The sequence below is a fragment of the Felis catus genome, chromosome A3 (genome assembly GCF_018350175.1).
Source record: "Felis catus isolate Fca126 chromosome A3, F.catus_Fca126_mat1.0, whole genome shotgun sequence".
Classification (NCBI taxonomy): Eukaryota; Metazoa; Chordata; class Mammalia; order Carnivora; family Felidae; genus Felis; species Felis catus.
This window is the reverse complement of record NC_058370.1, coordinates 21,877,622-21,899,297: the sequence shown is the minus strand read 5'-3', so window position 1 is coordinate 21,899,297 and position 21,676 is coordinate 21,877,622. Positions and strand designations below refer to the sequence as shown.

At 43.4% G+C, this 21,676-nt stretch overlaps 1 protein-coding gene across 1 annotated transcript in view; it reads left to right on the top strand.

Moving 5' to 3' along the window:
• Positions 1 to 21,676, top strand: part of CTNNBL1 (catenin beta like 1) — a 161,345-nt gene that overhangs the window by 47,447 nt on the left and 92,222 nt on the right. The window contains exons 5-7 of the mRNA XM_003983481.5: positions 6,708 to 6,805; positions 14,503 to 14,596; positions 17,741 to 17,832. Coding sequence (XP_003983530.1) covers positions 6,708 to 6,805; positions 14,503 to 14,596; positions 17,741 to 17,832 — 284 coding nt within the window. The remainder of the gene's footprint in view (positions 1 to 6,707; positions 6,806 to 14,502; positions 14,597 to 17,740; positions 17,833 to 21,676) is intronic.

Genomic DNA, 21,676 nt, shown 5'->3' with positions numbered 1-21,676 from the left:
CTCTGCCCCCCCCCCCCCCCCCCCCCCCCCCCCCCGAGGCTGGAGCCCAGCAGGCCCGCGAGTGGAATTCTGGTCTGTGAAGAGCACCTCTGGGGACGAGGGGCTGAGAGGGAGGGGCATACCTCTCACACAGCTTTGGAGAGTCACTCTGACTATGTTAGAAGGGAAGGCAAGGTGGGATCCAACAGCTACCGCCTTTTAGAATTACTGCTTTTTCCTTTGAAGTAAGTCATTTAAATATGTTTAGAGCCCCTTTTTTGTGAACCTTTTGGAGTTTCTACAGAATCATAAAATCAAAGTTATATTTAAAGATATTTTCTTAAGGTACTGCTAAACAGTTTTTGTGGCCCAGTGTAAGCCATATTTACTCATTTTGCCTAAAGGAACAAGGAAGAATGAAACAAGGGGAAGATAAAAACCCCAGATGGTGGTTCATCACCCCTTTTACCACCACCAACAAAAAAATAAATCACCACAGCCCAACATCCATAAGTATCCTATTTTTGTATGTCATTAGCTGCATTCTCAGTTTGAGTGACAGCTCAGGGCAATCCTTTCTAAAGTCCTTATGGTAGATCACGGCATTTACTGGGTTTCTCCTCTTTGTGATAAGCCCTATTGGGTGCTGTTGGGGAAGCAAGAAATAATAACTCCAGTCGATAGCAAAAACACTTACTCACTTACAAGTTACTTACTATGCACGGTAAGTGCCCTTGGAGCATTGTGCTCAGGAAATGCCATTGGAGTTCTGAGGTATGAGTCACTTCTGGCTTGGGGGTGATTAGGGAATTGGGTATTGGAGATGGGTAAGCTTTTGACAGATGTGGAGATTAGAGTGTGTTTCAAGTTTATTTTCATGGTCTGTATCTTGGCAGTGGAAATTGCCATGCCTCACATGCTGGGAGCTGACGTGCTCCTGTAGTCACTAGAAACTTACCAGGACATCAGGCTCATGATTCCCCTTCCCCTCCCACCTACCCCCCACAAAAAAAATCACTACTACTGCTTCCCTGGTAAGTGCTCTATTCTTTTATATATATATATATATATATATATGATTTGTAAGTTATATATAAATTATATAAACATGTTATATATTTATATTACTTTTATAATATTTATATATAATATATGTTTTGTATATTATATACAAATATATAAATATTTTATAATATTTAAATTATATTTATATTATATATAAATTATATATAAGTTACATAAATATATAATTGTATATTATACAATTGTGTATTTATATAACATATATATAATTTATACATATAAACTTTTATATATATATATATATATATATATATATATATATATATATGTGTATGTATGTATTGAATAAACCACATTTATCCAAAGTCTGCTTTCAGACTTTGGTGATTCAGAAAAATGTGGCCTCATTGTAACGTTAACTTCAGGCATTATTACAGTGAGTTGCATGCTAATATGCAGGAAGGGAGAGATTTGTTAGTTATAGAGGAGATTTTTGGTGCTGATGGGACAGCTTGTTTTTTTTTTTTTTGGTCTGGGATAATTTTAGGGAGTGGTCGTTAGCACTATTCTTCCCTAAATTACTGCTTAGTTTTCTTAGACTCTATAAAGCCAGGAAGACCTGGGAAGTTGTCCCGTTGGGTTTTGTGAGGAATTACTGTGGGAACTGGAAAATAAAGAGCAGAGTTTTTTTTAGACCAGCAGGGATCAATTGAATTTGAGCAGTTTGGGTCTGAGAAAGCTAGAGTGGAGCAAACTGAGTGCACCATCCCATATTATCCTGGAGGGTGTGTGCAGTAGTCAGGGGGGCTCTGCGTCAGAGTCCCCATGTTCATGAGCAGGACTAGGGCTGGGAAGGGTCTGAGCCTCCTCGGGGCTTTCTTCTAATTGGACTGGGAGGGAGTCGGCTGTTGCTCCAGAGCTTTCCTGCAAGCGCTGTCTAACAAGACATGCATCTCTCGAGCTGTTGTTTTGCTGGAAGCTATTCTCATCTTGATATTTCCAGAATCAAAACTACCCTGAAAGGAAGGTACTTCTTTTTCTCATCAGTAGGCTGACATGTCTGATAATCTGCACTGATAAGCCTCCCATATTTAAAGCCATTTAAATATGCTCTGAAGAAAGTCAGGTTACGTTAAAAGTGCCAAAGTGGCAGTTTAGGAAAAGGACCTCTTAATGTAACCTTTGATCTTGTTTATGAGTTTAGGTGAATATCTTGCCCCTGGAAGATGTGGGTGGTGGTAGCCTGCTTTGGGCATCTCCCCTGTGGCATAATAGTACCCATTAGCATTTAGTAGGTCCTTAGTGCATCTTGAATGAGTGCATTTTCTCCCTCATATTAGTTTGATCTAGGATTGGAAGAGAATTAAGAGTACAGGTTTATTCTAGGTCATTCTGTGCCAACTGTTTTAAAAGGAGAAAAAGACCATTTTGTCTGTGTTTTGAAACTCATCTGCATTAATTGAGCCATATCTCACTGTCCTAGTCTAGGAACAAAAGAAAAAAAATTTTTTTATAAAAACCCACATTTGTTGCATTAAATCAATTATATACTCTGAATCTATACTGTACTGGTTCATTTTTCTTAAGGAATCCTTTATGAAATGACTTTTTTAAAAAAACCCATCTGCTTACTGCTATCTTGTTCTAATCTTTTTTTTTTTTTTTAATAAATTTTCTCCTTATGGACCTGTCTCATTGGAGATTAATGAGATTAATGCTCAGTTTCTGTACCAAAACTACATGGATCGTGCCAAAAAAACAAAACAAAAACAAAAACAAAAAAAACCCAACCAGACGTAAATACCCCTCTTTTTCCAAGAGCTGCTGTATTGTGGACCATTTTGTGCCCAGCTGGCCTTTTCTATGTCACCTCTTATTACTCTAGCTTACTGCCCCAGTAGTGGACAGGTACAGAGGGAGTGTGTGGGGTGGCCTTTCTACTCGACATGACAAAATAGGCTATCAAAAACTGTGTTTTAGTAATTCACAGAGAGACAGGCTCTCTGTTTTCCTATTATACTCGGACGGGAGAGCCTTTTACCTTGTGAAATGAAATTGTAACTACAGTGGAAAAACCTATCACCCATGCCCAGAGTCGGCCTGTGAAGAAATGCTGGATGGGCGGCAGACCACGCTGCATTTTCTCATCCAAATTGAGAGTCTGCCTGCCTGTCTTTAGTTCGGGTTTTCATTCCACTTTCAGGTCTTCAGACGACCTCTGTCTTCCGGGTCATGCTACATTACCCGGGAGGTGATGATTACAATTACGGACTCATTACTGCCTTGCTGAAATGTTCTTTGGTGAAAGTTAGGAATTTACGTAAAATCAGTTAGTGGTGGAATTGATGAGATGTTTACCAGACCTGGTAGCTGGTAACTGGTTTTGTGTTTGACTTCTCAGCTGAGGCAGGAGAGTAGGCAGGGAAATAACTACTGGAACATTTTTAGAAACGACTTTTCTTGATAAAAGTTAGGCATTTATCCTGTCCTATATAAAACCACCACCATTGTCAATTTTTTTTTTTTCCTTTTTAAGAAAAGTTCTTAGGCTTAACGTGACACATTTGTGAGCATGGTATTAAGGCTAATCAAAGAAAAATATGATACCTGGCCCATAAGACCTTAGAGGCTGAAAAAGGACTTGATCAATCTGAATGTCTGTGGCACAGCCGAAATATAAAATTAGATCTTCCAACCCATTGTGACCCAGAAAGGGAGACCATGCTGTTGTTAGCTTACGTTTTAGATTTTCGAGGCTTTGGGGAAGAGTGACGGCAACAGTGAGGGCTTTGGCCATTCTGTGGGAAGAGTTGACTAACAGTCTTTCTTATAAAATGCTTTCATATTTTCTTAGTACTTTGATTTCCTTGGCCTTCGATGTACGTGCCCTAATTTGTTCCTTCTAGCTACTCAGAGAGATGGGCTGTGCAGAGACCATTTGCCACCATTTGACAGGCGAGGAAACTAAGCTGTAAGGAAGTAAAGGGGTTTGAACAAGATTACATGGCTAGTGATAATTTGGGGGTAATTCAGTTCACTGAAGATGTGAACCAAAGATGAATATGACATGACCCCGTCCTCGTGTTTGCTCTGACTCTTTCTTCATCATTGTTCTTTTCACGTGTCCCCCGCCTGTCTCTTGAGGCTCTTGTTTAATTAATAGTCATCGCATACTAGTTAATAATTACTTAGTTATGCATGGTGTTATTCAAGGGATATAATGATAGTACTTACTACATGCCTGATTTATATTATTTTGTTGTTATTGTTGTTGTTGTTTTGCCCGATTCATATTCCTGTCCTATAGGTGTCTGACTCTACATTGGGTGGATGGATGGATGGATGAGTAGATAGATAGACAGATGGATCAAATGTCATGCATATTAAATAAGCATGTGAATAGATAATACAATTTTTACATCGCATATGTAAGAACTTTTCAAGAGAATATATTTGGGAGTTTCTTAGATGAGGAGGGTGAGCGGGGAGTTTTCAGCATCTTATTTTTCTCCTGAGACTTTTAATAATTTTTGTTGGAGATACGTGACAGTGTCATTACAGTAGGATCAATAGCTAGAATTTACCAGAACTTAGCCCCGTTTAAACCGGGCATGTGTTCCCCTGTGCCGTGTTATGAAGTGTGGTGGCAAAAGCATCATTTTTGGAATCAGATGAACCTAACCTTCTCCCTTACTGTTGCAGTGACCTTTAGCTAAGGTCCTTAACCACTCTGAGCTTTAGCTTTCTTGTCTGTAAAAACGGGGATATCACGCTTATAATGCTGTTGTGAGGATTCGGTAGCCCAGCGCTTAGCATAATGATGACTCTCAGACACGGTGGCTGTGACGGTGGTGGCTACCGCAGTCTTTACCACTAATTCCTCCTAGTCAGGGGTGGCCCCGGGGTTTCTAGGGTTAATTCGGCAGCCAGGTTTTGCTTTTTAAAATTACCGCAGACAACTTCCGCGTTTTGGTTTACTGTATGTCAAGTTTGATAACGCGGTCTTCTGTGTCAACCGCATTCTGGTTACTTTGTTGATGAAGACCACATCAAGGAGTTTTGTCCAAAGACCTTTAAGCTCTGAGGCATAGTAAGTTTCCTAGCACTCTGATGTTTGGGGTAAATATCACTTTAAAGAGTGGAGGAAGAAGACGACACAGCTTAATTACTTACGTGTGATGGTCGCCTGGTCCGTTATACATGAGTAAGACAAACCTTCCAATAGCTTTTCTTTCCGCAAAAGATGTTCATAAAATGCCTGGAACTTCAGTGGGCGGTCAGCAAGTGTTATCCTTCTTGTTACCATGTCCTGTATCTTTCCTTTTATTTTTTTCTTACCAGTTCTAGTGAAACTGCCCTGATGCTGACCTTGTCTCGCCCTGGACTGTTGTGTGTGGAATCTTCTCCTCCAGACCTGGCTCCCCGCCCAACCCTCACCCTCCAGCTCTCTGCTCATCCTGCTTTCCATTTGCCCATCCCCGCGCCCGGCACTCAGTGCTTTAGTGCACTGCACCCTGCACGCGGCTATTAGGTTACTCTTTCAAAATATTATTTGCATATAATTCTAGCTCTGACTTTCTCTTTCCTCTCCCCTCTCTTCTGTCCTCCCCTCCCTTCCCTGATGCTCTTTCTTGTCCTCTTCATGTGCCTTTGTATATTCCAGTCTCTTGGCTTTTACTTCTGTGGCTCTGCTTTCTGGCCCCTCTGCCCTCATGGTTTTTAGTTACTGTTTTCTGACCAGTCTTCTTCTAGCGGATCATTCCTGATTTCCGAGTTGATGGCCCCCTTTTCAGGACGTCTGTATTTTATTTGTTACACGTTGGCAGTTGCCTGTGGTGTATAATTTTCTAAATGTCTCTGATTATTGAACTTCCTCTTTTTGTAGAGGGGGGAACTGAGGCCAAGAATGAAAAACAGATTTGCCTTTGTCACCATCACAGTGCTTTCTTCACCGCAGAAACGTAGGTCGTCTGTGTGTATGTGTGAGAGAGTTGCCAGGGTGAGGGAAGGGAAACTTAGTTTATTTAGTTCTGCCTTCCAGTTTCCAAACATATCTCCTTTTTTCCCCTCTTTCATGTTTCTTTCTCTCGTGCATATTTTCCTCCTTGTATTTTCGCCTTCGCTTTGTTTAATTCTCATCGTTCTTCCTTTTGTGTCCATAGCAGCTCGGTGTTTGAGGGGAGGGAGCCCCAAGTGGGGATGTGTAGTGCAGTCCAGCGTAAAGCCTTCCGTCTACATCTTGAAACTGATTTTGCCATGCCCTGCTCTCTGCGGACCTCTCGGTAAACACCAGCCATCTCATCTCAGAAATCATTACCGCCTTCGAAGGTGAACTGTACGGGGTAGTTCAGATTATACTGAGTTCCAAGAATGTAAATTCTGTGATAGGGTGAAGGGTGTTGGCCTATTTCTCCCTGGAAAAGCAACCTCCTAAGCAATCTATTTGAAAGTTTGAAATTTGGGAAAACGAACTTCTGGAATACGTGACCAGGAAGGCAGCAGAAGGAAGAAGACTGAGCCGGTTAACAACATTTACTGAACACCCACTGTGAGTAGAACCTTGTTGAAGAGATGTTAATAAAACCACAGTGTATTAAGGGTGAATGGTAATAAAATGATTGGCAAGGAAACAGAAGGGAAGCACAGATTTTAATAAAATGTCAGTAGGGTTTCAGTATGTACGTGATTCCCTTAACGCTCTTCACATGTGTCCATAGCTGTGGTTGATTTGCTTCAGGAATTAACAGATATAGACACCCTCCACGAGAGTGAAGAGGGAGCGGAAGTACTCATCGATGCTCTGGTAAGTTGCACATCCGGCTGGGGTTCTGCAGGCGTGTGTAAGGTGTTGGCCGTCATCCCATTGTCTCCGTGGCGGCAGCCAGGTGGGTGGGAGCTCTGTGGGAAGGCTGTACTGCCGGAGGAGAGTCCGACATTGGCAGTGCAGCTTGTGGGGTACTTTGTTCTTTGGAACTGCGTGGAGGGGGTTGCTAGGGGTTGTAGAGGCCTAGCGTTTGTTAAGTATCTGCTGTAGGCAGGCCTTTTCTCATTATTTTCGCTTTACGTGATCCTCACCGTACCCTCTCAGATGGGCATTAACAGCCACTATTCCCGTTTCCAGCTGTGACACCGAGGCTTAGAGAGGCGAAACGACTTGCCCGTGGCCACACAGCTGGGATTGGAATCTGTGTTCTCTTTGACTCCGTGTTTCTGTTCTTCTACCCCTAACTGTGGTGCTACTGACCTTTTCACAAAGAGTTTTCACAGATATTTCTTCTCTCCAAGCGCCAGTGAGGACAGATACCATTATGATTTTACAGACAGGGAACCGGAGAATGTTAAAAGCAAGAACAGACCTTCCAACTCATCCAGCCAGAGTTGGACGCCCGTAGAGGCAGGGCCGGTGGATTTCTGTGCACCTTTTTTGTGACGCCTGGGCAAGGCCTCGGAATCTTCCAGGCAGTAGACAGTCGGAAGGAGTTTATTTGTGAGTTAAACCGATCTGTTCTCAGCACCTCACTTTACACGTGAGGTGACCCAGATGCAGAAGCGCAGCCCTCTCCTGAGTCACTTGGCCAGGCCCTGAACAGCCGAGATGGGAGCCTGCGTGTCCTGTCTCGCCACACCAGCTTCTCCCTCATCAGTGATCACAGAGGCCTCCAAGACTAGGAAGGTGCCACAGCTGGCCAGTCCAGGAGGGAGCTAGTCCAGCCGCTGACCCTGACACCAGCGGGGCTTCGTCCACCCGCCAAGCTCTCTGCTTCCTCAAGGCTCTGTTAGTTTTCCTTCCTCTCTGTTGTCTTCGGTCGTCTTGTTTTTTCTTTCTGCTAAGGATGCTAGTTAAGTACTGGTCTTGATGCAGTTTACAGTTTATCAAAGATTGCTGCTGTCACTTGTGTTAGAAGCACCGGCGTGTTTGTTAAGCGTGTAGTCTGGCCCCATCCAAAACCCACTGAATCAGAATGGCTGGGACTGGGGCCCCAAATGATTCTGAGACCCCGTTGCTGCTCTGCCCACCCTCTCCTCACTTTTTCTCTCTCAGGGTCCTTGACACTAGAAATTTCCCATGTGCCATGCTTGTTGCTGGCATTTGGTGTGAACGAAGAGGTTGTGAACCCACTGGATATGAAGGACTGTCTCTTACAGAGAGTGAGGCTGGAGTCCAGCAGGGCTATTTGTGGCTGAGTATGATGAAAATTTCTAGTGCCATTTTTCTTTCAAGCTCCTTCCTAGAGCGAGCTGCCACTTTTGTACAATTCAGGACCTTTATTTTCCCTTTGAACCACTGTGCAGAAAGAAAAGGATGATGTTGGGTTGTCCTTTTGTTTTGAGAAGCATCTGAAGGAAGGCTGTGGCACTTGCTCCTGCTCTGTGTCCCCACAGTGTCATTTGTGCGGTCTTACCTTCCAGAGGTTAATTACAGTGGCCCCGACTGAGGCTTCCTGCCTGGTCCCTGGGCTGATTTTAATTACCATCCTTTGCCTGTGTGAACAGGGGAGACGAGAGAGGAGCAGCGAGCCTGGCTGCTGCCTGTAAAACGTACCCAGAAACAGCAATTCACACAAAAGCCCCCTTTGTGTTTTCTGTGTTGCTAAGCCCACCAACAAAAGCTGGATCGTGCAGATTTTATTGTTTGTTTGGAAAGAAACAGTTCATCCTCAGTCTGGGGAGCCGTTAGGTAGCTGCTATAAAGGGTTTTCTGTTTGTTTAGTTTTTTTTTTTTTTTTTTTATTATAATCATTTTAAGACTTTGACTCTTATAGCTTTATACTGGTGGGGCTGGTGTGAGCCACAGTTGAACATTCCTAGGCTCTTATATGTTATTTGCTTGTCTGCAGCCAGTCAGAAGCCGTCGGTAAATAACAGAGCAGAACTGGTGGGTGGTCTTTCATTTATTCTTTTTGCCCTTGTGCTGCATCCAGGAAGAAGTTTGATAAGTATTCTCATTTTACAAGGGTTGAGTTGTCTTTGTAGTTTTAATTTGGGGCCAATATCAGAGGCCTGGAATTGCATGAACAGAGGCTAGAGGGCATGTGGCAGAATTTATTGTGGTGTGCAGTTTGCAGTTATTGCCTTGGTCTTTTTCCCAATTGGAAGTCCTAAGCAATAGACAAGCACATTTGTGGGGAGAGAGTGCTGCCTTGGCATTCTTGGGGATCTTTGGGGTTTAACGTTTGGTTCACATCCACTGCTATTATTTATGCAAAAGGTGAATATCTCTGCTTTATAATGCATTGATTTGGTAGCCTGGAAGATAGAATCTTTTCCAAGGAGTTCTAAATGTGAGGGTATATTGCTTTGATGGCAATTCTCTGGCATCCCTCTCTAAAGAAGTCTTAGGACTTTGCTCACATGTGCCTTCAGCTTGGCAGGCCTTGCTTCTCCTGGGCTACCTGGAATGCTCCCAGTCATCCTTTAAAGCCGCTTAAAGCTTATCTCTTTTGAATTTTTTTAAGGCTCATCCCCCCCGGCAGAATTTGTGTTCTTTTAGCACTTTGTATATCCTAGCATTTGTCACATTGGCTTCCGGACATCTGTTTGTAGGTTGGTCTTTCCTGAGATGTGATTCCCATCAAGGGAGTGGCCAAAGTGGTAGGTCTGTCATTTACCAACTGTGTGTCCTTGGGGAAGTTACCTAATCTCCCTGCATTTTGTTTCTTCTTCTGTAAAATGGGGGTAACAGTAGTGCCTGTTGCATAGCACCGACTTGAGGAATAAATGCTATTTAATAAATCTTTAGAACAGTGTCTGACACTGAGTAAACACCCAATAAATGCTGGCCATTATCTTCATAAAGATATTATGCCTGGTGCATACTAAGTTCCTAGTAAATGTCAGGCTAAAATGATCTGTGTCATCTGCCATGCAGCGAGATGTTTGTAAGTATTTGTTGAGTTCAACATTTTTTTCCCGTTTTGACAGATGTTCAAAAAACGTTTTGAACAAATACTCAAAAAAAACTTTTGAAGGGAATGGACCTAAATAAGACATGGAAGGATAGATGTTTAGTTTAAAAAAAAAAAAAAAGATGAAATAAATAATGATCACGCAAAGCAAAATATTAACGGTTGTGAGAGGTATCAGCTACTGTGGAAGAGAGGAGGAGGGAGCACTCACTTGTGAGGGGGTAGAATCCGGAAGGTCTGCAGAGCTGCAGGGCACTGTCTGTGGCCTCAAAGGGAGGCTTTCACAGGAGGATGTGTGCAGGTGTCCCAACCAGAGGAGGTGGAAATGTGGCTGGGCCATGATATTGGCCGTAATGGCTAGGAGCCACCATTTGGTAGAAGGCGTTCCACAAAAGTGGCTTTGGCGTGGAGTCAGGAATTGCCTTCCATACCCATTCTTGCACTCAACTAACCCTACTTAAACATTGCACGTTGAAGTTCTGTAGTGGTTTGTCTTGGGCCGGTTGGCAGTGCATTTGTGCTGCTCAGGTGAGGCTGAGGTTGGAGGGTTTTCAGTTGCTCTAAAGGTATTTATTATGTAAGTTTCTGGATCCTATCACTTTTATCCCTCCCCATTTCTATTAATGAATGTCTTCACCTGCGTTTGTATTTGTTCCCAAGCAAAATTCATGTGTTCATCTTTTCGCTCAATGTTTATTGAGTGCTTGGTATATTCTGGACTCTGGGAATGGGGTATATAGCAGTGAGCAAGACTGACAGAGTCTGCTTTGTGGAGCTCAAATCCAGTGTAGGGAGAAGCAGTAAACAAACCGGCAAGCCGGTAGTGATCCTCTGTTACATAAAGAATTAAAATAGAATGATGTGATGTACGATGACTGGGAAGTCACGTTAGGTTAGATAGTCAGGGAAGGCCTCAGTGTGGGATGACAAGAGGAAACCAGCCATTCAGAATGACCAAGGGCAAGGTGGGACAAGTGCAAAGGACCTAAGGCAGGAATGAGCTTGACAGATTCGAGGAGCAGAAAACTGGTCGAGCACAGCTGGGGCGAGAGGAGAGAGCGCAGTTAGGGCCAGATTTCCTCCGGGTTTTGTAGGCCTTGGTAGGAAGTTGGGGTGGAATTGGCAGTGTGAAGGGGAGTGACTGGAGGATCTTAAGCAAGGGAGTAGTAACATAGTCTGACCTAACATTTTAGGAAGACCACTCCTGGGACAGTGAACCTGGAGGGAGCAAGAGCGGAAGCTAAAATATTACTAGATAGGTGGTAACAAGCATAAATTTTGTGTTCTGACCATATTACCGTATGCAACCTCCAAACTTACTTCTTGATCAAGATTCAGTGGATGTGGGAGGTTTTTTCTTAGTTTTTTAAATATGACGTTTCCAGAACTCATAGTAGATACAAAATTATACTCCAAACTCTTAGGAAAGCTTATTGGCAGACTATCCAAGATAGAAAGAGAGTCCTTCAGACCTTCTCATCTGCCCTTTATCTTTTTCTTTTGTCCTTTTCTCTTGTATCCATCTTCCCTGGTCAAGAGGAAGAGGATCTGATCATGTCCTTGGACTTTGTCAGAGTAGGACCCGTGGAATATTGTTCAGGAGACCTCCTAACGAGCAGAAGTAACCAGTGACTTCCCAGAAGACGTCAGGCTGAAGACAGTCACGATTTCCAAGGCCAGGGTTGCTCTGGCTGACACTTTGATCCCTGACCAGGATTTGTTTTTCGTTTCAGGGTTTAGTCACAGGTAAAATTGGCATGATGGTGGTAGACCCAAGGGGCTGGAAGGAGTAAGACGGAATGCTGATTTGTGCTTCTTAAGGTGATATCCAGAGCTATGCATAATATAAACATTTTTCCAAGGGTTTGCTGAGCTAAATGTATTTTGACTGCTTTGACCCTTCTACAATCAGGTAAAATTGCATTTAACCCAGCTCCACATAAAGTTTCATACTTTGCAAGCTTGAAAAGCCTGCCTGTTAGAAGTTAGATTTCTGTAGCAAAAAAAAAAAAGAAAAGAAAAAGATTTTCCTCCAGCCAAATACCCACTGTCCGGAACCATTCCGTTCTGGGACTTGAATGCGTTGCTTACTGCCACTGTCCCCCCCACCATTTTCCAGACAGCAGAGATGGGAAACATGGCGAAGAATCAAGGAAAGGAGGAGAAATAAAGCAGATAAAGCAGCAATAAGCAATTGAAACGGGTGAAGCTGTTTGCAGAACCGACAAGAATGTGATACCCAGTGGATTTGCAGTGTCTGCTGCTTTAGGATTGAGGGAGATTATAAGTCAATCAGGGTGATTTAGGGAAAAACAAACTGTGACATGGTTCATATTTCCCCCCCAGATGGTTTTCTGTTTCCTCTCATATATACTCCAATTGTCCAATTAATTAAGGAAAATCTTGCAGTGGATTTCTTTGGTGAAGCTTTTGCTGGCTGTGAGATTTGAGAGCAAGATTGCATATCTGCTTGGGATAAGAGGGGAAAACGGCTCATTCTGGTATTTACGGGCACCCTTGCTCAATTCTGGCAGCAGTGTCTTCTCAGATCTGCAGCTAGTGTCTTTCGTTGTTCTTCACACCATCAAGGGCCGAAAGGGGAGAAACTCTACTTCGTTTGCAATTCAGGTTCACAGATTACTCAATAATTTCAGCTTTTTCCCCCCTTGCCAGATGCTTCCTTTAAGCATCACCGAGAAAGAGTAAAGAGGCCTTATTTCAAGATCTGTCCTTCTTGCCATTGTTGCATCCTTGGGTCGCAGGGTGCCCTATTCACAAGTGCTCAGGGAAGTGTCAGTCTCTCTCCTTTCTTTTCCCCTCCCCAAAGCGACAGGGTGGGGTGGGGAAAAAAGAGAGGCATGGAGTCAGTCACTTCTGCCACAAGCTTTGTGACTTTGGTTAGGCTGGCTGGTTAACCTCTCTGGACGTTTGTTTGCTCACCTGTGAAAGCTATGAGGATTACCTGAGAGTAAATGGAGCAAGTTATAGAAAAACCTGATTGCAGTACACAGAGGGAGTGTTTTGTCAGTTGATGTGAATTTAGCAAAATGACGGAGCGTCTGCCTATTACAGCATTGCTCTCCACTTGGAAGAGTAGACCGAGATGAGCCACGGTTGGGTGGCTGCCTTCAAAGAACCGGAGTTTTTCTTGGTTTTTCTCGACATTCATATCGAATAGTGAATGATCAGATATCAGAAGGGGTAAAGAGCTAGATTCAAACTCTCTACTTTAGGGGCGCCTGGGTGGCTCAGTCAGTTAAGCGTCCGACTTCAGCTCAGGTCATGATCTCGAGGTTCGTGAGCTTGAGTCCCCCCCTCCCGTCGGGGTCTGTGCTGACAGCTCAGAGCCTGGAGCCTGCTTCGGATCCTGTGTCTGCCTCTCTCTCTCTCTGCCCCTCCCCTGCTTGCTCGCTCTCTCTCTCTCTCTCTCTCTCTCTCTCTCAAAAATAGATAAACGTTAAAAAACAACAATAACAACAACTCTCTACTTAATTTTTGATCCAGACCCAGGGTAAGACATGCCACATAGTTTTATTTGTCTTTATAACTTATTCCCATTTCTTAAGTAAGGAAACTGAGGCAGTGAGAGAGAGGATATGCCATGGGTATACTGCAGGTTTTATCTTCCTGTACATGTACAGGCTTACTTACTGACTACTAATTAGAAATTTACTACCGGATGAATTCTCACTTCTTGATTACAAGGAGTTTCCTTAGTTACTTTCCTTGGTGTGCATCAGGGTTGCCCCAAGGACCGTCTCCCTAAGAGTACAGATTGTACAGGGAGCAGCATGAAGTAGTGTCAGCATTATTTCACCAAAGAAGGAAGCTTGGTCTTTGCTTTTCTTTTGCCACTGCTCAGTGGCTGTTTGGTCTTGGCTAAGTTGATAATCTCCGAATAGCAGCTCTGTGATGTGGCTACTGAAAGTTTCCTATAAGGTTGCGTGAAACAAATGAGAAATTTAATTGCTGTCTTATGCCCTAAATGTAATAAAATGTGAGACATTTTATTATGTTAATACTCTTCTCAAGAAGGAATTAGAAATTCATCAGAAGGAATAGTTTCATTAGAGCTTAGCATAGAACATTAGGAATGTTTTGAGTTTAACCGTAAATTGAGGTCAGTGTAAATTATGGCAAGTAAACTTCCCAGTTAAACACCTCTTGGTGCTGTGGTCTAGAAACAGACTTTTGACTTGAACAAACTACGGACCTGACTTAAGAAGGGACTTTTGCCAGGTGTTTGTTTAAATACCACGGAGAGGTAGAAAGAGGACCGGACTTGATTTCGGAAGGCCTAGGTTCAGGTGCTGGCGCTGCCACTCACCAACTTTGTAACCTTGAATTCTACTTTGTCTCCTTAAGCTTTGATTTACTTATCCTAAGTTCAGGATAATGGTGCCTGCCCTTTCTTTGCCTGGGGGTCATTTCAAGACTCAGAGAGGTAATGGGACAGGAGAGCACACTGTAAACCATAGGTGGCCGATTAGTTCTTTCGTTCATGCGGGTGAGAAGTGAGGATGGGAATGGGAACGTTTGGCGGACTGTTTTGTGACATGTATCCCTCTCTCCTCTTGCTTCCTTGTTGCTCAAGGTGGATGGGCAGGTGGTAGCACTGCTTGTGCAGAATCTGGAGCGCCTGGATGAGTCTGTGAAAGAAGAGGCAGACGGTGTCCACAACACTCTAGGTGAGGGGCAGGTGACCGCTGATCCCGAGACGCTGTGTTTGTTTTGGGGCTTGGTGCTCATTTCCCTTCTTCCTTCATAATCGAGTCAACAGCAGGTGTTTTCTTTCCTTCTGCTCCCAGACTGCCTTTCCAGAAATGAAGACCCTTGTGTAAATTTCATATAACTGCAGCTCTGGTTTGGCTTGCAGGTAATAAAAGCAGAAATCCACTAAGTAGATAACCTTCCTGAACAAAAACTGGCTCCTTTTAGCAGCGCTTTGCTTTTTTATTTTTATTTTTTTAGCTTTAGAACGCGTATTTTACCATTTTTAACCCCTGTATGTTGGTTTTTCTTCCTACTTTCCCTCAGTGAGACTAGAAACTTTGGAACTGTCTTTATAAGACCGTTTATTTGAAAAAGAGTTAAGTGTTTGTCTTTTTATGTGTAGTTTACCACGTAAACTGATTGAAAGACTGCTGTTAACTTGCATGCACCTTCATCAGTGTTAGTTTAAGTGGACTCTTCTGCAGTATTTCCCTTCCTCCTCCTCGAATCTCCCAGCTCTTTCTCCCTGTAAAGTTGTTGGACCATTAGCCTATTTAAAATTGTGCTTTTGCAGGATGCCTGGGTGGCTCAGTGGGTTAAGCGTCCAACTTTGGCTCAGGTCATGATTTCACGGCTTGTGAGTTCGAGCCCCGCACCGGGCTCTGTGCTGTCAGCTCAGAGCCTGGAGCCTGCTTCAGATTCTGTCTCCCTCTCTCTCTGCCCCTGTCCTGCTGGTTCTTTCTCTCTCTCAAATATAAATAAACACTAAAAAAAATTTTTTTGATGTTAAAAAAATAAAATTGTGCTTTTGGGTAGTCCTCCTTATCACTAGTCATGTCTTATTAAAAAAAAAAAAAAAACGGTGACATATCTTTAAGCAGAGCTTGAGAAATAAATGAGGCCCAGCTGAAGCAGAAATTTTGATGAGATCAGATTTTTCTCTCAGCTCTTTTTGTCTTCCACAGATTTCTCTCGTAGTTTTATATTCTCTTCTGTGACCATTATCATAAAGAAGAGGGGAGGCATAGCACCTAGGGAGTAAGAGAAGAGAGAACACAATAATCTGTAACTTGGGGGTTGGCTTTAGTCTAGAGCTAGAATTTGGCATTGCCATCTGTTAGCCTAGTACTGGATTTTGCTGAGTAGATAGCTTATCAGAAGTTTTAACTGACTGTTAACAAAAAAGGGGCCTGGTATAATGGAAAAAGCACCAGGCTGGCAGTCTGTAGAGATCTGCGTAGTTTCAGCTTCCTCACCCACCAGCAGCCCAGGAGATTTATCCCTCTCTCATTTATTCAGCACCTGCTGTCTGTGAGGCACTGTGCTAGGCACTGGGGTAGCCAGTGAGGAATTTGGCATGGTCCTACTCCTGAAGAAGCAGACTGATGGGAAAGCCTTGAACAGAAAGGAAAGGCAATACAGGATGAGAAATGGTATAATAGGAGTCAGTGCAGAGCAGTATGGAAGTAGGGGAGGGTTTGCAAAGGTAGCTGATTGGAGCTAAATACGAAGACGGGTGCGTTTTGACAGAGAAATGAGAGAAGGGCCTTTGAGTGGGGGAGAGTCACTTGCAAACCCATGAAAGGGCTTGGGCTTTGGACAAAGAGTAGAAATGGACTGTGGCAGTAGTGGGAGAGGACACGGAGGCAGGGGTTTGCCCAGATCATGGAAGACCTTGTAAACCAAGGCAAGATGATTGGATTTTACTCTGGTGGGCAGCAGGAAGCCATCTAAAGCGCAAGCAGAGGAATAAGGTAAGGGCATAGAAGATTAATATGAAGGAGTTGGCTTTCCTAGAAAGTAACCTAGGGTATTGCGGTGATCCTCGTCTCTCAGGGATCTTGTTGCTACTCTGCTTCCGTGACTTTGAATTCCATTCCCTGAGGGGGTGGCCCACTGAGTCTTTAACTGGCCACAGGCGAGGCTGACAGGGGCAGAGGAGTGAGGAAGAATGTAAGAGGCATAGTGATTTCTTCAGCCCTTTCTCCTTCAAAACTCAGACCTGATGTGTTCTGGGCATTGGGTTAGAGAACCTGGAACTAACTCTGTCTCCTTTATAATAGTAACATAACCTGGGTTATGGAGCCGAAGGGGCCCTGAAGGAAGTGAACGCATTGGATGTGTTAGAATGGAACTATAGGGGATTTTTTTTTTAAGTGTCCTTTTTTATTTTTTATTTATTTATTTTTATTTATTTTTTTTTTTAATTTTTTTTTTCAACGTTTATTTATTTTTGGGACAGAGAGAGACAGAGCATGAATGGGGGAGGGGCAGAGAGAGAGGGAGACACAGAATCGGAAACAGGCTCCAGGCTCTGAGCCATCAGCCCAGAGCCCGACGCGGGGCTCGAACTCACGGACCGCGAGATCGTGACCTGGCTGAAGTCGGACGCTTAACCGACTGCGCCACCCAGGCACCCCAAGTGTCCTTTTTTAGTATCGTAGTCATGTAATAACTTTATTTTCCTTTGGCCTCCTAAGTTTTAATTTTTCTATTAGGCAGCAATTTGGCTGTTGTAAAAGATAGCAGGACCAATTATATTTGCTTCCGCGTACCTGACAGTTAACTCTGCCAGCATGGCCTTTTCCCTCTATGCATATTATTGTGTTCAATTAAGATCATGCTTGCTTCCCTTGTAATGTCCAGAGAAAGAGGACTGAAAATGAATGACTCTGGAAAGGCAGAGATTCTGAATTCACCATCCCTGGATTTTTTTCTAAGGCTTCTTACCTAGTCCCCTGTCCCTACAGTTACAGGCCTCCGGGACACCATCACAGTGAGGACTGAGAAGGCCTTTCTAGGCAGATACACACCTTTCTCTGTGTCCTGCTCTGGTGTTGTTCCCTATTAGCACAGAACATCTATCACTTATTTCTTTCTGTGAATTTCATCATTTTTAGTTACACGTTTTACTTGCAACATAACCTTAAAAAAAAAAAAAAAAAAGCAAACCCATAGCATCTCCCTGGTTAATCTAGAAGTGACAACACGGCATCTGGCTGGGAGGCATACAGGAAGTGGGAAGAGGAATATGGTGCCTGTCGTGGGAAGGGCGGCAAGCTTGTTGCAGACGGAAACGTAATTGCCCTCCCTGATGACTGCTGTCCGTCTCCCTGCAGCTATTGTGGAAAACATGGCAGAGTTCCGGCCTGAGATGTGTACGGAGGCCGCCCAGCAGGGTCTTCTGCAGTGGCTGTTGAAGAGGCTGAAGGTAAGTTTGGCCTTGTGGGACTGCAGCTCCAACCTGTCTTCGCTCTGGGCGTGGCTCAAGCCAGGTCACTGGCACAGATTTTTATCCCTTTGCTGTGTGATCTCCTTTGGGAATCTTTTGGGATCTCTCGCCCCTTTCTTTGCTTCTCCTCTTTTTGTTTCAAGAGAAAAGCCTTTAAAGTAGCCTTTTAATACCTCTGAAAATATTATAAACATTTTTTTTAATGTTTATTTACTTTTGAGACAGAGAGAGACAGAGTATGAACGGGGGAGGGGCAGAGAGAGAGGGAGACACAGAATCCGAAGCAGGCTCCAGGCTCCGAGCTGTCAGCACAGAGCCCGATGCGGGGCTTGAACTCACGAACCGTGAGATCGTGACCCGAGCCGAAGTCAGACACTCAACCGACTGAGCCACCCAGGCGCCCCAATAAACATTTTATAAATACAAATAAATTCACTGGTGCAGAAGGCATAAAACTGGAGGTAAAATCTCCCTTCAGCAGATTCCTTCTAGTTCCACTTCCCAGAGGCAGCCAGTGTTAACAATATTCTCTCTCTCCTTTCCTGTACACACATTTTGTGTGTATAGGAGTGTGTGGGTATGTTTCACAAACAGAATTTTACAATATTTTATTTTGCAGGTTGGTTCTTTTTCACTGAACTAATAGCTGCCTAGTGTTCTGTTTTATGCATATACCAAAATTAGTTTAACCATTCCCCTTTTAATGACAGTTTTTCACTGTTGTATAGCAATTTTTCACTGTCACAAGCAGTGCTGCAGTGAATATTCTCATATACACATACACATTTTTTTCTTGCACACTTATGTTAGTTTATCTGTAGGATAAATTCCTAGAAGTTGAATTGATAGATCGAAGGATATGTTCATTAACACATCTGGTGGGCAATGCAAAGTTGTCCTGCATAAAGGCTGCCTCACTGACTTGAGAGTGTCTGTTTCCCCTGGCAACATTGGGTACTATCAAACTTAAAATGTTACTAATCTGCTACATGAAAACTGGTATTTTATTTTATTTTGGAGTTTTAAAATCACGGCAAGAATATTGGCTTCCACTTGTTTATTAGCCATTTGTATTCATTTCTTTCAGCTTACTATTTAAAAAAATTTTTTTTAATGTTTTATTTAGTTTTGAGAGAGAGAGAGAGAGAGAGAGAGGCAGAGCGCAAGCTGGGGAGGGGCACAGAGAGGGAGATACAGAATCCGAAGCAGGCTCCAGGCTCTGAGCTGTCCACACAGAGCCCGACTCGGGGCTCGAACTCACGAACTGTGAGATCATGACCCGAGCCGAAGTCAGACGCTCAACTGACTGAGTCACCCAGGGGCCCCATCTTTCAGCTTACTATTTATATCCTTTGTTCGTGTTTATATTTCTGTTGAATTTCTTACTCTTTCCTTATGAGCATAATCCTTTTGACTATCTTTTTAACAATTAGTGGTGTCCCATGGAGCAAATGAGCAACAAGAGGGGCAAGGGCTTCTCTGAAAAGAGTAGTTTTAACCAAAGGTGTGATGAGAGGCAGTTTGGGACTGCTTATATGGTCCTCAGGCAGGCAAGGATTCCCAGTTTCTCTGAGAAGGAGGCATTCGTTCGTAGATAGAATGATTCTCTAATATTCAGAGTGTGCTTTGCTGTGCTTTAGAGTGTCACAGAGATCCAGAAAGTCTGAGGTACATCAGGTCAGATTTACTCCCCGCTGTCTTGGCGGGGCTCGGGAAGAATGTTCCGCTTACGATAGCTTATGCCCCATGATTACCCCTCTTTCTGACCATCTAAGTCTTCTCCAGTCCTACTTATTTAACCATCTGCTCCCATGGAAATCTATAACATGGACTTCTGTAACATGACCTGAGGGTATTCAGCTAGCCCAGATCCTACCGTCAGTGGGTCTGGGCACGTTTACCTGGCAGAGTATAAACTCAGTATGTGGTTCAGTAGATTGCAACTCCCTCCACACACACGCATGCACGTGTACACGCACCCTTGCACACCTACACACCCTTACCTTCCTTTCAGGAAAGGTAATTCATGCATTGTCATGGTAATTCAGGAAAGGTAATTCATGGTTAATTCATGCATTGTCATCTTTTAACCTCCTTTTGACCTTTTCTCATGAGCCTGAATGCCTTCCGAGTTTGGGACTAGACTTATTTCCCCATCTTTCCTCAACATTCAACACATTTTTATTCTCCAAAACCTTAATACATCTTGGGAGTGAGGAGTGGAGGGGAGGAACAGAGTCGAGGAGACGGGGTAGATGGCAAGGACTGGAGTTGTTGGTAGGGTGGCCGTAGGTGAGAGCTCCAAACTTTTGGATTACAGAATAATCCAATAGCTTTTGTCTCCGAGGTCAAGACTAGTTTTTTTTCAGTTCCTTGAGACTTGGTACTGCTTCAGGGATCCTTCCTTAAACCAGAATGTCAGGCCTCCTCTGCCCTTCGAAAAGCATTGAAACTTGCCAATCTTTTTTTGAATTGGTAACAGGAAGGAGAATTGAGACCTTTGGGGGTTTGGCTTGGATTCCATTTTCCTTATGAGAGTAATAGAGAGTCCCATTTGATAGTCTAGTAAGCTATTGACTGTTAACTTTTAGGCATAGTGTTTTTGTAATCCTCGGGGCATAAATAGCCATGTTGCTGTCTCTAAAACAGTTTTTCAAGGTTTCAGGGTATCTAAACATTAAAATGCTATTTGGTTATTTTATTAGTAAGCAAGTGCCCTTAGAAAAGTTCTGTGTTTCCCAGAACATTAGTAAGAGAGAATCTTCCTTAAGGGTGAGGCCAGCAAGAAGGCATATTTTTATAAAAACAATGCCTTGCTCTTTTTCCTCATAATCTGGGAGAGTGCTCGTTAAAATTTTCACCATCGTAGACATATTGAATCTGAATGCCGGACCTAGAGCCTGATTTTCACCAGTGGAACTCTAAAAAATTAGACATTTCTAGACTCATTGTCTCAGTCTCTGTCTTCTCTGTCTCTGTTTGAGGGAAGTTCCACCTGTGATTCTAATGGACAACCCTCACTAATACCCTCTGCTCTCTGGAGATGTGAACATTTTCATTACCTGTTTTTATTCTGCACTACTCCTGGACTGATTTAAAACTCCATTTTCAGTGTGCTATTCCCTATCAAGAATCTCCCTCTACACAGTCCTGATGCCCTTTACATCAGATCGCACCTTCTCTACCTACTTACAAAGGCCCCTTACGGCCCCTGGTTGGCTCAGTCTGTTAAGCATCCAACTTTTGATTTCAGCTCAGGTCATGATCTCACAGTTCGTGAGTTTGAGCCCTGCATCAGGCTCTCCACTGTCAGTGCTTGGGATTCTCTGTCTCCCTTTCTCTCTGCCCCTCCCCTGCTCACTCTCTTGCTCTCTCTCAAGAATAAATAAACATTAAAAAAAATTAAAAGAAAAGAAAATGCCCCTTATGCCTGGCCTAGTCTGACTTTTTCATTTCTCAGTTTTTTTAAAAAAAATTTTTTTTAACGTTTATTTATTTTTGAGACAGAGAGAGACAGAGCATGAACAGGGGAGGGGCAGAGAGAGAGGGAGACAGAGAATCTGAAACGGGCGCCAGGCTCTGAGCTGTCAGAACAGAGCCCGACACGGGGCTTGAACTCACGGACCATGAGATCATGACCTGAGCCGAAGTCGGACGCTTAACCGACTGAGCCACCCCGGCGCCCCTCATTTCTCAGTTTTTAAATTGTTGGCCTTATTACCTTTCAGACAGACATCTTTTTTACCGTGCCCCTGCTCTGCAAAGGTCAGAATTATTTTGACCTCTCTATCTGTCTTTGATCATGCTCCTCCCTCCACCAGGA